This window comes from Nelusetta ayraudi, unplaced genomic scaffold, assembly GCF_046127955.1.
Source record: "Nelusetta ayraudi isolate G7.1 ecotype Tasmania unplaced genomic scaffold, CSIRO-AGI_Nayr_v1 ptg000022l, whole genome shotgun sequence".
In the NCBI taxonomy this organism is placed as follows: domain Eukaryota; kingdom Metazoa; phylum Chordata; class Actinopteri; order Tetraodontiformes; family Monacanthidae; genus Nelusetta; species Nelusetta ayraudi.
The window spans coordinates 2,862,973-2,877,606 of NW_027466072.1; the positions used below are offsets into that span (position 1 = coordinate 2,862,973).

Here is a 14,634-nt window from a genome sequence, read left to right on the forward strand (position 1 = left end):
TATAAAGTCTCTCTCTCTCCCCCCAAAGCTCGTTTGCTTGCTTGCTGGCTGTCCTAACAAAGGACGCCTTCACTGGGACCCATGTGGACAGCTGAAGGTTACATAACGAGGCTATTAGATTAGATTTCAAAGAGTGTTTGTGTCAGCGTTTGGCTTGGCCGACGAAGTCGTGCGGGACACATCAACCCCACGCTGCCCTTGTCTCATCTCCCCCTTCCCATTGGCCTGTTAGCAGAGTCAGCAGCGCTTGGAGAGCATCTCCAGATTAGAACGTCTTTGATCGTCGTCTATGCTAATGAGCCAAGAACAGTATGATTAAAAACATTTATTCAAACAATTTTACAAAATCACCGCTTGCAGTTGATGGGTTGGTGGAAGGCTGAATATTACCCTTGCTGAGATGATTGTTTGTCTTTACACAGTGTGTTTAATGCCTCGTGGTTTCCAAAAGCCTTTCAAGTCCTCCTGAGGACTGCAATGCCCCATTAAAGGAACATGAACTCCTAAAAAAATAAATAGAAAACAAAATAAAGATAATCAACATCCCTGTGGTTTCAGAGTGGGGGCTGTATCACTTTGAAAAAGTCAGGTCTCCTTGAACACACCGGGCCTTTGGCCAACCTTCAAAAGGCAGGGGGAGCCGCTCGACCTTTGACGTTTTTTCATCTCGCAGGTGGCCGAGTGAGTTTTGTTTTTGACGCCAAACACCTCGGCACTGCAGCGCAGGCGGGGCCTGGTCCAGACGCAGCACTTACAGTTATGGAGGAATCCACCCTCCCTTTGGAAAAGCCTCATTAAATTCTCAATACCGACATGTAGGTGCTGAAAGTCTGCGGTCAGCAAAGACATGCAGAACATTGCTTTCAGGTCCGCGGGGGGAAAAAATTCATTGGAAAGTGCAGCGTCCACTGTGCATCTGCCATGATATTAAAAATAATAATTAAATTAAGAATAATGATAATCTGCTGACCCATGTAAGAGGTTTAAACATTTAACGTTGCTGGATTTTAAATATTTATTCAGCCTGCACCTCAAAGTGCCTCACAGTGCCTGGCGCTGGTTCCTCTTTGCGAAACAATCGTCAGTGTTTGACCTCAACAATCTTGACCAAAGTTCTGGAAAATGCTGACGAGTCCACGTCTTCCCCGCACAGCGACCCTGCCCCCACCCCCACCCCGACCCCGACCCCGGCCCCCGCGGCCTGTGGCTGGAGGACGGTGTGGAGCCGCGACTCGTAGCCGCTGTCCTGCATCCAGGCGCAGGACCGGTGGAGGAGCTCCGTGTCCAGCTCGCGGGCCGCCGCCGCCACTGCCGGGTCGGCAGGGGCGGGCGGGTCTGCCGAGGCCGGGCCCAGCCGCAACAGCAGGCCGCTGTCCCAGTCCGAGTCGGAGGAGGGCGAGGAGAGGCGGTGCAGGTCGGGGATCAGGGCCGGCTCGATACACAGAGACGTGGAGTGGCAGAGGGAGAGTCGACCGTCCGGACTGGGAGACGCCTCCTGAGGCTCGGCGCAGGGGACGAGACGTGGGGCGTCGGAACTCGCGTCTCTGGACCGATGACAGAGAGACCTACGATCGCAGTCCGATGAACTCGAGTCGTCCATGGCGCGACGATGACACTCGGCCGATCTCTCCCGACCGCCGCTGTGCTTTGCGCTCTTGCGTCTTTTGCTCCAGCTGTGCTCGGGACTGGACGGACACCGGCGCTTTTTGCGGTCTTGTGAAAACGGAGCACCGCACCTCGACTCCGCTTCCTCTCCGCTTCCTGCGACTGACCCCGTCATTTCCTCCAGAGGAGGGAGAGAGGCGGTGGAAGGTGGAGGTGAGACCGGCTCCTCTCCGGCGCAGAGCTGAGGACTGAGTACGGGCGGGTCCGAGTACAGCGGGTGAAACTCCTCGTTTTCAGAAGGGTGACAGATTTGTGGGCTGAGGACCGGAGGGAAGACGTAGAGGTCGGGGAGCGGAGACAGGCTGTCGGGACAAGAGGGGAGTTGCTGGGCGCCGGACGCGTCGCAGGCCGAGGGCTCGGCATCCAACACGGGCATCGTCGGACTGCCGGGCGTCTGGTGGAGGTCCGTGCGGGGAGTCGAGCAGGGCTGGAGGTCGGCGGGGGGCGTGGCCGGGCTCCGGAGGGGAAACAGAAGTCCTGGCGGTGGGCATCCAGATCGGGGGGCGACAGGACTCCGACAGCGGCCGAGGGAACTGTCGAGCGAGGACCCCTGTCCCTGCAGGGCCCGGACGGCATCTTCCGCTTCAGCTTCATCTAGAGTCTCAAGTTCGAAACCGTCATGGCCGGACAAAGGACCCGGTCTAGGAGGAAAAGAGCAAGAACATACAAAAATGAATCATCGAGAAAAACACAGAAGGCTCTTTGTCACAGTTAAAAAGAGCAAAGAAAATGGGTAGAATGGTAAAATGGCAGAAAGTACAAATGAAAAAAAAAAAAAACCCCACAGATGCAGCGTCTCCTCAGGTTGTTCGGGTGGATCGGGGTCGAAGCTCGGGAGCATCTCGGCCACCAGCCGGTCGACTGCAGAGTAGTTGGAGGGATCCAGCACGAAGCCGCGGTGGAGGTCCGACTGCAAGTGCTGCCAGGAGCCACGAGCGCAAACAATTTTTAACGACCATTAAATCAAATCGCAACATAAATATTCAGTCATGGTCAAGAAATGTCAATGTGTGGAGAGAAAAAAAAAAATGTCCACCTCTTCCACATTGGAGAAGGCCTGACGACAACATTCGCAGTAAGACACGGCCTTCTTGCGAGGCCTCCAGGGTGAAGGGTTGAGGCTGAGCGGCGTCTCGGGCCTCTCCTGGGGGCTGCTGACGCTCTGCTGCCTTTTCCTTTGGGAACAAAGAACAAACCAGAGAAAATAAGAAGAAGAACGGGTTATAGTAAGTTTTAATAAAAATGTATGCAAGCGGGGTCACAACTCTTCAAATAATGGAAGCCAACAAACCTTGTCTTATTTTCTCTGTGCTCGGCCCATTTTTCAAACTGAGGGGGAGGGGGAGACTCAAAGGGACTAAATCGGCCCAGATACTGCAGCGAGGGGAAGGTCATTGACTGCATGTGCAGGGGCTTGTATTTCCTGTTTAAGCAGAAAACAGACGCACATGCGATATGATTAAGCGTCACAAAGTTACACGTAAACACAGAGAAGCGGCGATACGGCGGGGAATTCACCCCCGCAATCGCTCCGCTCCGCGGAACGCGATCCAACGCGGCTACGATCAACGGCAGACAGAAAATTATGCGGAGGGTTCAGATGTCGCCGGCTCAGTTTCTCTCAAAGCGACGGCCTCGGCATAAGCCAGAGCACTTCAATTAGCCGAAATGGGCAGGCGCATGAAAAGGGCTGTTCGCACGCAGAGATCCCCCGCAGCTGCGTGCAGTGGAGCTCGCAAAGTCTCATTGGACAGGAATTGTATCCATTTCGGGCGCAGGCTCCCGGGGAGCGGCGACGCTGGGGGCCGAGGCTTTTCTCATTACGCTGTGGGACTCTTAAACTGGTTCAATTATGAAAATCGTCTGGACTGAAACAAAACCCCCCCAACGAGACATTACACTGGTGGGGGAGCAGGGCATGAAGGTGGGGACAGGTGAGTGTCACCCACCTGCTACAGTGAATGAGACGGATGCAAGATAAATCCAGCATTGAGAATACACACACTCACCTGCTGGAGTCTTCAATTTTCAGATAAGGAGATCGTAGAGATGCCGCTGCAATCCAGGAGAAGTGAGAGAGGGCAGTGATATTCGATATATTCTCCACAAACAGCGAGACTGGGCCAGAAGAAATTACATTTATATTATGACAACTAACCTTTGACAACATGAGACGGTTTCTTGGTGTGAGTCTTCTACATAAAAAAAAGAAAAAGAAATAGCATTATAAAATAAAAAATGTCATTAAATATGTTTTGAGATTCTTTATTATTCGAACCATTGCCACTTTTTAAAATTTTAATGTGCTTGCGCTTTTGTGTGTGTGTGTGTGTGTGTGTGTGTGTGTGTGTGTGTGTGTGTACACGCAGAGGACAAACATTTTACCTCAGGCTTCTTGTGTGTGGATCGTAAACTCTCCCGAGTCAGCTGCTTTAAGTGTAAAATGACATCTGGATTCTACATTAAGGGACAATGCAGGGTTTCTCATTCCAATCTGAAAACTGAAACTTGGATATTTTATTTTTTACATGACCAGGTAGGTACTGTAGGTCGCTTGTGGTGCCTTCACAAAACACACTGTGCTATGCTTTGCCTCCTCCTCCTGTGAAAGATGAATTACACACTGTAACTGTTCCTGTTTGCTGTCAGAAGCACTGAACTGCTTCTGCAGATTTGTGTTGCTGTATATAATGTTTCTTGTTTATCTTATTATGTGCATTAGTTTGATTAATTTTTTTTTTTTTTTTGTATTATACAAGTTTTTATTTTAGTGATGTATGTGTATTACACATACATCATCAGTGCTACAATTTCCCCATTTAAGATTCTACCTAACATGCAAAACACAGAAAGAAACCAGGAAAATAAAGAAGCATACATCCTTATGGTGCCATCTGCTGCAAGCACAGCTTTACTGCAGTTAAGAGCAAAGAAAGCAAGCAAGAATTCTCTGTCAAAAGGATACCATCCACGTACAATATCTTGACACCCCAAGACCGGGCATTGGCCAACACGCTGCTCTTCTGCAGCTGCTCCTACAGTAGGAATCCAAGTCAAGATTTCAATGCACTTTAGTCTTCAATACGTGATCAATATACAAAGACTCCGACTTACATAGTTGCGAATGGCTTTTTCAAGCAGTGCCTTTCCACGGCTGCCACAAGCCTACAGAGGAAAACACACAGACATGCATAGTATTTATATTAAAATCCAAAAATGTAAACCTTACCATGGTTAAATAAAAAAATAATAATAATAATAATTACTTTGGTGCAAAATATCTTAAACCAATTTTCTTCAGAAATTTTGCAAAGAATTTTAATATCCGACAACTTAATAATAGTTATCATTATTATTATTATTTACCGCTGGTCTTGGGGTTCCTGGTCTTCTCTCTCTTGACATGATGGGATGCTGAGCTTCCTCACTTTTCCCCACTACCGTAGCCTTTGTATCTGTGTCCCTCTGCTTGTTAAGACACTCCTGATTTCCAGTCACTACAAAGCTGACATCCTTGTGCAGAAAACTCTCTACGCCCTTCACAGCAGAAAATGATGGAAACAAAATACGACCATGTAAAAACAGTGGGACATAAGAAACTGTCAGTCTGATCATACATTTCAGATGAGTGTGTCTCATAAGAATGGCAGGAAGGATGCTACATATCTTACCCCTCCCAAAAACGAGATAGTCTCCAGAAGGACAGCTGTTGATCGTTTCTTCACACTGTCCAGGTAGAAGGTTTTACCCGAGAGCTTTTTCTGACCAGGACACAGGGGGCCAAAAGGGTTCTGCTGCTCCTCTTCATGCTGTTGCGGCTGCATGATCCCGGTGTTCTTCACAAACGCCCAAACGTAAAATAAGTTACCAGGATGCACCTAAGAGGAGAAATCAAGAAAATAGTTAGTAACTGTGCTGTAGCACGGTGTGTTTACGGTTAGGAGTGATTTCGTCTGATCAAGCCCATTGCATTTAAACATTGACACATACGATAGGCCTTTAAGTAGTGGGAAGAGTGAAATGAAAGTAAAAGGGACATTAAAAGTCAAGAGTGACTTGACAATCAGCTGGTTTACGCTAAAAAAAAAAATTAAAAAATAAATAAATAAATAAATCGTTCATCAGTTTTGTCCAGCGGCCTGACTACGTGCCAGACCGTCCATCTCTCACTACGGCACTCACTGTCAACTCGGTTAGCCTCTGTTAGCAAACTGAGCTACGGTTAGCACTAGCCATCTTAGCTTCAACAGATTACAATCAGTTTGAACAAAAACGATGCGGTCTCTTGGGGGAATCTTTACATGTCTAGCGAGCCATTTCTACGCAGTTTGGAAATGCGCCGAACAGCCGGTACACCTACGTTTGATCATCGTCCGGTAACACCGCGATGAAATTACTTTTCCTGCTGCGGCTTCGAAGAATCAACCGCCGCTTTTTAAAAAACACTGAGAGACGCGTGCGTATACATTGCGTCATTTCCGGCACAGCTTCTATTTATGATCGCAATGTGGGAATTATATCATAATAGCCATTGCCATTGCAATGGATATCTTACGTCCTCATTCGTGGACGTTTAAATGCACCATGAACACAAAATTCTCAATCTCAAGAAACGACAATAATCTGACGTACTGACAGTCATGTCAACCTATTGTGAACTGTAACGTCAGTGGAATGCTAATATCATCTGTTCCAGCAGGGAGCAGCACGTAGATGCGCCCTCAATGATTTAGTTTAGTTTTTTTTTTTTTTTTTTTTTTTCCCCAGAAAAACAGTTTGAACATAATAGTTCAATGCTGTAAGTACGTCTTTTTGAAAAATAAATAAATAAATAAATTCCGAACCATGTATAAAATCTTTATTCAAAAACATGCATTTTGTTTATAAAAATGTTTCTAAGAAACGTATTGCATAGTGACAAAGGAATTAAACATGACAGTAAACTCACAGGTCAAACTCACAAAGTAAAAAAAAAAGGACATAAACAAGGAAATAATGTAAAAACTGACAAAGCTGACGAGAGTCTCATCATAGCAAAGGTTTATTTAACTTGGCCAGCACTTCTTCTAACATAATCTAATAACTGTCTAGTATCCCTGTCCTTTCCCTCACATGCAGAATGACACAGATGCATATTATGCAGCAGTTGTCATATTATCAAGGTTCAGCACATTGTTTAAAGTAAGGCACCTTTCCATCCTTTCGAGACAATCTCTGTACTCTGTTGCATATTCCTGCTGGAAAATATATAGAGAGAGTAGATACAGCTCATCATGTTGGACTCACATTGAATGCATCACATCATTTCCTTCTACCCTTCCACAATACTCAAATTGCTCTTATAATTTGGCAAGTTGCATATTTGGAGTTTTTCTTGTCATTTACTTTCAAAAGTAGAAAAACACAAACTGCTGTAAACACTGGCAAAGAGTCATAACAAGTTTTTACTCAATGAAAGTTTCTCCTACGATTATGGTCAGCATTAACAATTCTTTCCTTAGAACACAATTCAAGTATCTGGGACGTAAAACTCCAAATTAACACTTGTCTGATAATCACTACTTTTATAAACTAATAACATGTTTTTTTTTTTGTTTGTAGAATAAACAAAATGTAAGAAAAAAACAAGAAGATCCAAATTTCACCTTCAAGTCTTGAGTTCAACCTGTGCGCCTGGAACTCTCAGATTTTTGGATGATGTAAAACATGATGAATACCAAAAAAATTAAACTATTTTATTTATTTGAACGTGAAAAAAAAAGGATAATTAAGCCATCAGTAAAACATTTGTGTTACTGCAGGTGCACTAAGTGACATTTTTTAGGGTTAGAGTTCTCTCCACGATAGATTCATACATCGCATATAAATTGTGTATATATACATTGTACTGTATAACAAACATCTACGCATCAATAAGTAACTTCAGTTACTTGTGTGTTTTTGTCAGCGAAGTAAAGATACTGCATAAGTTGAAGCTGACAGGACAGAGCTTATAGATGACAAGGGAAAAATCCATTGGAGAATAAACTTATCGGACAAATGCTACAGAAGAAACAGCAAACAGAGGGCGCTGTCCGTCTTCTACACACAATGGGGGAGTCAAACGTCTTGACGACAAAGAAAGTCTTGGGGTCTGTATTTCAGATCCACTCGGAGCCTTTGATGACTCCGTACTTGCTGCTGGTGCTGCTGCTGCCTCTGTCCGTGTCCGCCTTGCTGGAGGAGTGCTTGGAAGGCTGTCGGTGTTTGTGTTCCCGCTGAGTCTTGCTGTGGCCGTTGCTGTGACTCTGCGACTGACCGTCCGCCTCCAGCTTGCTCTGGACGTGGTAGCTCTCTCCGTGGGCGTCGCCCATTCCGGCTCTGCAGAGGTTCTCATCGTTGTTGTACTGCTGGCGCTCCTCGTGCGCTATGTTCACGTGGTTCTGCCGGCACGCCATCTTGGCGTTGGTGAGATCGGAGATGGGCAGCGGCGGCCCGTGGGACACCACCGGCGGGGGCTTGATGGCGATGTTGTAGCCAGGGGGCGCCGAAGGGGACGGCCAAGAGAAAGAGTAGCTGTTGTATTCCTCCTTGCTCAGTCCGGCCTCATGAGAAGCCCCGTGCGCCTGCGTCAGTCCGTACAGCTCCTCGTCGTGCAGGTGGTGCTGCTGCGAGCGGACAATCTCGCAGATGGTCCCGACGCCCAGGTGGAGCATCTCCCACACGTTGAGCGTCAGACAGAGCATGGACACGGTGTACATGATGAGCAGGAAGATGGTTTTCTCGGTGGGCCGCGATATGAAGCAGTCCACGTTGTGGGGGCAGGGCAGCTGCGAGCACATGTAGGTGGCGGGCACGGCGAACCCGTACAGGACGTACTGGCCGCACAGGAAGGCCACCTCCAGCAAGGAGCGGGCCAGCAGCTGCAGGACGTAGATCCGCATCAGACCGTCCTGTCTGATGCGCTGGCGCCCGTCGTGACGAGCCTTGGCCTTGTCTTTTCCGTCTGCGCCATTGGCGTTGGCCGCCCCGCCGCCGTCGCACTCCGTCTCCGCCATTTCATACACCATGGGGTCTTCTTCTTGGTCGTCCTCAGCCTCCTCGATCCCCCTGTGCTGCTTCCTGCCAGCCACGTAGTGCTTCTTCTTCACCTTCCTCTGCACTAAGCCCTTGGCCACCCTGCTGTCCGCCTGCTCCTCCGCCCGGGCAATCTTGTTGACGGCGTAGCCGAGGTACATGAGCGAGGGGGTGGCCACCAGGATGATCTGGAAGACCCAGAAGCGGACGTGCGAGAGCGGGGCGAAGGCGTCATAGCAGACGTTCTCGCAGCCCGGCTGGCCCGTGTTGCACACAAACTTGCTCTGCTCGTCGTAGTAGATGGACTCCCCCCCGACGGCCGTCAGCACGATGCGGAACACCACGAGGACGGTGAGCCAGATCTTCCCCACGAACGTGGAATGGTTGTGGATTTCTTCGAGGAGGCGGGTCAGGAAACTCCAACTCATCGTCGTGGGTCAGAGGATCACAGCAACAGAGGCAACTTAGGTCCGCATTCACTTCCCTGAAGAGATAGAAGAGATAGAAGAGATGATTCAGCCACCACTAACCACTCAAAATTACCAAAAAAGTAAAGATCACATATTGTAATGACGTCTCAAAATGTCTGAAAAGAGAATATGAATCATTTGGATAAAATTATATACTTGGGGTGTCACAGAGAATATAAGTTTCAAGGTTTTTTTTTCCCACAGGAAATGTGAGAAAAACAAGCAGGGGCCCGCTAGCATGCTGGCTGGGGGTGGAGCTACTTCCACGCTCATTATTACTCCGTCCACCGCTCACTATGGAGACACTTGGGGGTTTGGGCTGGAGGTTACAGTGTCGGCCGTGGGAAAATGTCATAGATGTTTGCTTGGCTTTTAACTCCCTTTTCACTGGGCGAGAAAACACCAGGCTACTGTCACCTCTTCGCAAGAACACCAGCAAAGACATAATAAATATCAGCAAAAGTGAAGTGAAAGCGTTTAGATGAAAAAAAAACAGGTAGAATACTAAAGCTATACATTACTATATGCTCTAAACTTACTATACAGCGTTGACGACACTTCCCTAATTAAGAGCTTTCTTTATAGTTAAGATGATTTTCCCCTGTGCAATTTCATTGTATACATCTTGCTTAATGTTGTGTCAGTTAAAGATTATTTTTTTTATTTATTTCACTTTAAGCTGACAGTATTTATTTTTACTTTATGGTGACATTTTACTTTAAGGTGAGAGTTCTCTTTAACTTAACATACACATTTCGGCACTCGTTCTAAGCAGTGTCTTCACCGTGGAAAACTCCCTTCAGACCAACCAAACATCAGCAGGACGGCTTCATGCACCCGTTCACCTCTTCAGACTCTGAATGGAGGGAGTGTTTTGTTGGGGGCTTTTTTTTTTTCTCGTCTCAATTCAACTCTGTCCAACAATGCATTCACCGTTCACAAAGATGTAGGTATTCGCAAAAGGGCTAATGAGTGATGTCACTCGGAAGGCTTATCTTTGTCTGTCCCAGAGACAGACTGATAAGTGACAGGTCACAGACTGCACAGGCACAACACACTGAACCTCCGCGGAGGAAACTCGTAGAGATGCCACGCCTGCTGTTTTTGCGAGCAAGAGGATTAAAGTCAATTCGTGGTTGGTATTTTTTGTGCAACTGCCGACAGGGGAGGACACGTGCTACTCCATAATGACGTGAAAACAAAATTGAGTGATTAAGGGTTTCATAATATACAAAATTAACTTTACGCTTGCTAACTTATTTGTTTCTATCCTGTTAGCTAGCTCCACAAATTCAGAAAAGTGCACACTCTGCTTCTTTTGCTCGCTCCACTTTTCAAAGTGTCTGCAAAAACACCCACTGCTGGAATCAACTCTTTGTGATGTCACGACCGGCACTGATTCCTTTATGATACCCCCCCCCCCACCCCCCACCAAGGTTAGAGAAAACCCAACCCTCTGAGGCTGCCTTGCCTTTGCCTCTTTTTAAACACAAGGTTCAATGATTATATAATTGACAGCTACAATCTTTTCTGGTAACTTTAAACAGAGGGCTAAGTATTGTACTGTTTTCAGGTGATAGGAGTTGTTTTGTTTTTTTCTTTCCAAAAGTTCAAAAGCATTTAATGCTGCAGACAGCTTCAGTCGCTTTGATTCTTTAAAAAATATTTATCAAATCCTTTTTCCACAAAAACAACATGAGTCTTTTAATAGCCGTGCACTAAAGCTCATGTCTAAACACACCGCTGGCATTAGTACACACATGGAGGAGGAATGGTGAGAGTGGAATGTTGAACCATAATTGCTATTGTTAACTGAATGCCCTGATAGCCATTTTGCATCTTGGGCTGTTCCATGTTAAAGACATGTAACTTTTTGGGGGAGGAAGATGCATTCTATGATGATATATTCACATCATCTGCCATGAATATATTTGTACTTCTTTTCAATATACAGTTCATCTGTGAACATATAGTTTGTTCTGTAATTAAATTTGACAAAACCCCTTTGTCCTCTAGTGAACTGGACCACTTCAGCATCCTGTCATGAAAAAAGAAGAAGAAGAAGAAAAAGAAGAAGAAGGGGGAAAAACCCTATTTATCCTGCAGACATCCATCTGTGCCAAAACCTGCGCTGCAAACAACTGAGCGCTTTTTCTTCCTTCAAAAACCAGAATCACAGAGGTTCACTCTCCTGTGATATTTGTGTATGTTTATTTTAATGTGACTTCAGAGGGTTTTTTAGGTTACCAGTAATCATCTAACAATCAGTGGCACCGTGCATGCTATTGTTGTAACAGAAAAAAAAAACATTTTTAAGACCATTAATCTTAGTTAGAGTTATTATTTGAATAGCTATATTTATAGATAATTAATTGTACCTCAAGAGAATTTGCTTTTTTTTTTTGCAGAAACTCATTCAAGAAAATGCTTGCTTCTCATGTATGGTACTATTCACTGAAATTGTGGCCAGATGCTGTTGACAAGCCTCCTAATGTGTCTGTAAAAAGGAAAAAAAAAAAACCTCTCCACTCTCTCATTAGGAGTCACATGCCATCTACAAACGCACATCTGGCAGTATTGTGTAATATACTATTTGAAGACCCTGTTTGTAGTGCAGCCATTACCAAACACACACCCCCACACACACACACACACACCCACACACACACACACACACACACACACACACACACACACACACACACACATCTCGTTAAGGGCAACATTGAAATCCTTCACACGGCTTTGTTTCCACTAATACTAATAATACTAATACTACTACTCCTACTACTTCTACTACTACTACTACTAATAATAATAATAACAATAACAATAATAATATTAATGATAATAATAATAATAACGTACTAATAACAATGATATATTTACACATATACTTTGTGTGTGACTAAAAACTACAACATAGTCTTTATATATATATATATATACATACATATATATATATATATATATATATACATATATATATATATATATATATATATATATATATATATATATATGTATATATATATATATATATATAAATTTGAATTTTAACTGGGTTTGGCTAAATGATATATTTTGAGATTCTGATAGAAAGCAAACAATTGTCAACGTTATGCCACTGAGCGACCTTAACAAAACATGGGTTCTTTCTATCGGCCAGGACAGTAGTTTATTCACGCACCTGTTGTAAAGAACAGGCTGCTTGTAGATGCATCCAGGTTGGAGAATGATTGAATATTACCATCCTTACTTTGAAGGAAACATAAAAATTCCAACATGAACAATGAAATTAACAACACACGCCGGATTGTGGGAGTAAATACACCCGGAGCGCTCATTAACAATTCCTTTAGCAAATCAGAAACTGGTGTAGACACTTCAACTGGTGTGAAAATACTGATTGCATCGTTAAGTTGACCAAATAAAATGAACCACACCCAGTAAAGCATGCGCAGTGAATTCTTTCTATGGAATGGAGAAAATAGAATAATCTCTAGGAACAGACTTGAAATGATGCCATACACCAATAAAGTGCATTTTCCCTCAGCGTCTTCCTGGCCCAGACCAACAGCCTCCAGTTTCCCACAGTGCCTAGTAAAATAACTATTTGAGCGGTGTGACTTTAAAGATCAGCCGGCCGTGCACATGCCTTTTAAAGAAGACTTCAAGCTGTGAATGTTTGAGGTTTCCGCTAAAGCGGTCTAATGACGCACCACCCAAAATCTCACTATTAACTTGAAAGGCGCTCTTAAAAAGTCAGTAGTTTGCTGACATTGCACATATTCGTATGTGTGCATTTAGAGGTATTTTATCTTCATTAGCGACAAAGCAACAGACAGAGGTCTGACAGTTCAGCATCATTTATATTTTGGTTAACGTAAATAAAATCTTAATAAATAGAAAGTTATAAGCACGCTTTGGATGTATGCTCTGACTAAACCCCCTGAAAAAAGAGAAGAAAAGTTCAGGTTGTCATTATTTAATATGCTGGAACTGAAGGAACTGAACATTGACAGTCTAGAATGTTTTAGTTTTTTTTTTTTAATGGTATTTGCCTCCAATTCACATACGTACAAGACAAAATTTCAAACTATACCGATAGATAATGATGTTAGAAACGATGCCTCTCTTTGTGATGATTTAAATGACATCAAGAGAAATTCTATGGCTATTTTCCAATTCAAATAGGTAGAATGACTTTCCAGTAACAAAACCATTTAAGATTAATGAACTAACAAGGCATTTAGCTACTGTAAGGGAGATATAATTGAACTCTGGCCACTGAACAGGAATCATTTCCCAGCTATCACACTACTTTCCCTACTTCAGGAGCTTTTCCTGAAAGTTTTCTGAAAGCCTTACCTAAAGTGGTAGAGTGTCGCAGAGTCTGTCACTTGATCAACTCCAATAAAGTATTTCATCTGGTCACGCTGGGCCCTGCGATTTGGTTGTTTTATGGCGCCACTTCTCTCCGGGACCCATGGAGAGAACAGTTACTCTGTTTTGGCTAGTCGTGACAATGCTGCAATAACAAATAACAAAAAGACAGAGGTGTTGGCAAACACTTTTGTTATGATTTGTAACTCAATAGTTTATTTGAGGAGAAAAGAAAAGTCAGACAGAGAGAGAGCGAGAGAGTGAGAGTGAGAGAGAGAGAGAGTGAGAGAGAGAGAGAGAGAGAGAGAGAGAGAGAGAGGGAGAGAGAGAGAGCAATCACAGAAAATACTCATTCGCTAGGTAGGAAAAAAAAAAACACCTAAAATGTCATTTTCAACCTGTAAGTGTTTGAATAACACAAGAAAGACTGCCAGTTCGTCAGACAATTCTTTCGGAAGATTTTTAACAATTTTTTAAATTATTTTTTTTTAATGATAATTTGCCAATGATTCTCATACACACAATTAAGGGATATTCAAATAACACTGGCTCGATAGTTTCAAATGCTAACATCAGCAGGCTGACGTCCACCAACTAATGAGCATGGCCAAGTTTGCTTGAAGACATTCTTTCATTCTTTGCTGTGAAATTTGAGTACATTTTTTCCCACGGTGCCTGAACTAATCAATAATTCCTCATACATTCTAGCCTTTCAAACCACAAAAGTCAAACATGCGCCGACAAAACGTGTTACTAATCCCCGTGAAGTGGAATGGTACAGCATCCTTACCTTGTCGTTTGGCGCCGCTTCCTCTCGGCGCAAACGCCCGTCGACTGGCAGGAACGGGGGGACTCTCTCAGGAGGAGCCAAACTTGACTTTCACTCCTCACATTAGCTCGGAAAAATGCCCAGTACTGACTATCGCTCGAAGTTGTGCGCCAGTTAAATGTCCCCTCATGATTAGCTGGAGGTTCCAGGAGTGACTCTTTATCCCGGCGAGGCGCCGTTGAAGCCGACAGAGAGGGGGGGGGGGGGGGGGGGGAGTGCTGGACGGTT

The 14,634-nt window shown here is 44.6% G+C and overlaps 2 protein-coding genes across 2 annotated transcripts; both read right to left on the reverse strand.

Moving 5' to 3' along the window:
- Window positions 1-310: 310 nt before the first annotated feature.
- On the reverse strand, window positions 311-6,165 carry dbf4b (DBF4B-CDC7 kinase regulatory subunit). Its single transcript, XM_076028097.1, has 12 exons — window positions 6,026-6,165; window positions 5,337-5,543; window positions 5,032-5,202; window positions 4,780-4,830; window positions 4,631-4,700; window positions 4,051-4,115; window positions 3,824-3,860; window positions 3,675-3,720; window positions 2,957-3,088; window positions 2,702-2,840; window positions 2,451-2,584; window positions 311-2,306 (listed from the first exon to the last, which is right to left on the reverse strand). The coding sequence occupies exons 2-12, from the start codon at window positions 5,487-5,489 to the stop codon at window positions 1,082-1,084; spliced, it is 2,223 nt and encodes a 740-aa protein (XP_075884212.1). The 5' UTR covers window positions 5,490-5,543; window positions 6,026-6,165; the 3' UTR covers window positions 311-1,081.
- Window positions 6,166-6,504: 339 nt separating this feature from the next.
- On the reverse strand, window positions 6,505-14,634 carry LOC142889389 (gap junction gamma-1 protein-like). The gene is made up of 3 exons (XM_076028101.1): window positions 14,368-14,634; window positions 13,563-13,722; window positions 6,505-9,205 (listed from the first exon to the last, which is right to left on the reverse strand). Exon 3 carries the CDS (start codon window positions 9,147-9,149, stop codon window positions 7,806-7,808), a length of 1,344 nt encoding a protein of 447 aa, XP_075884216.1. The 5' UTR covers window positions 9,150-9,205; window positions 13,563-13,722; window positions 14,368-14,634; the 3' UTR covers window positions 6,505-7,805.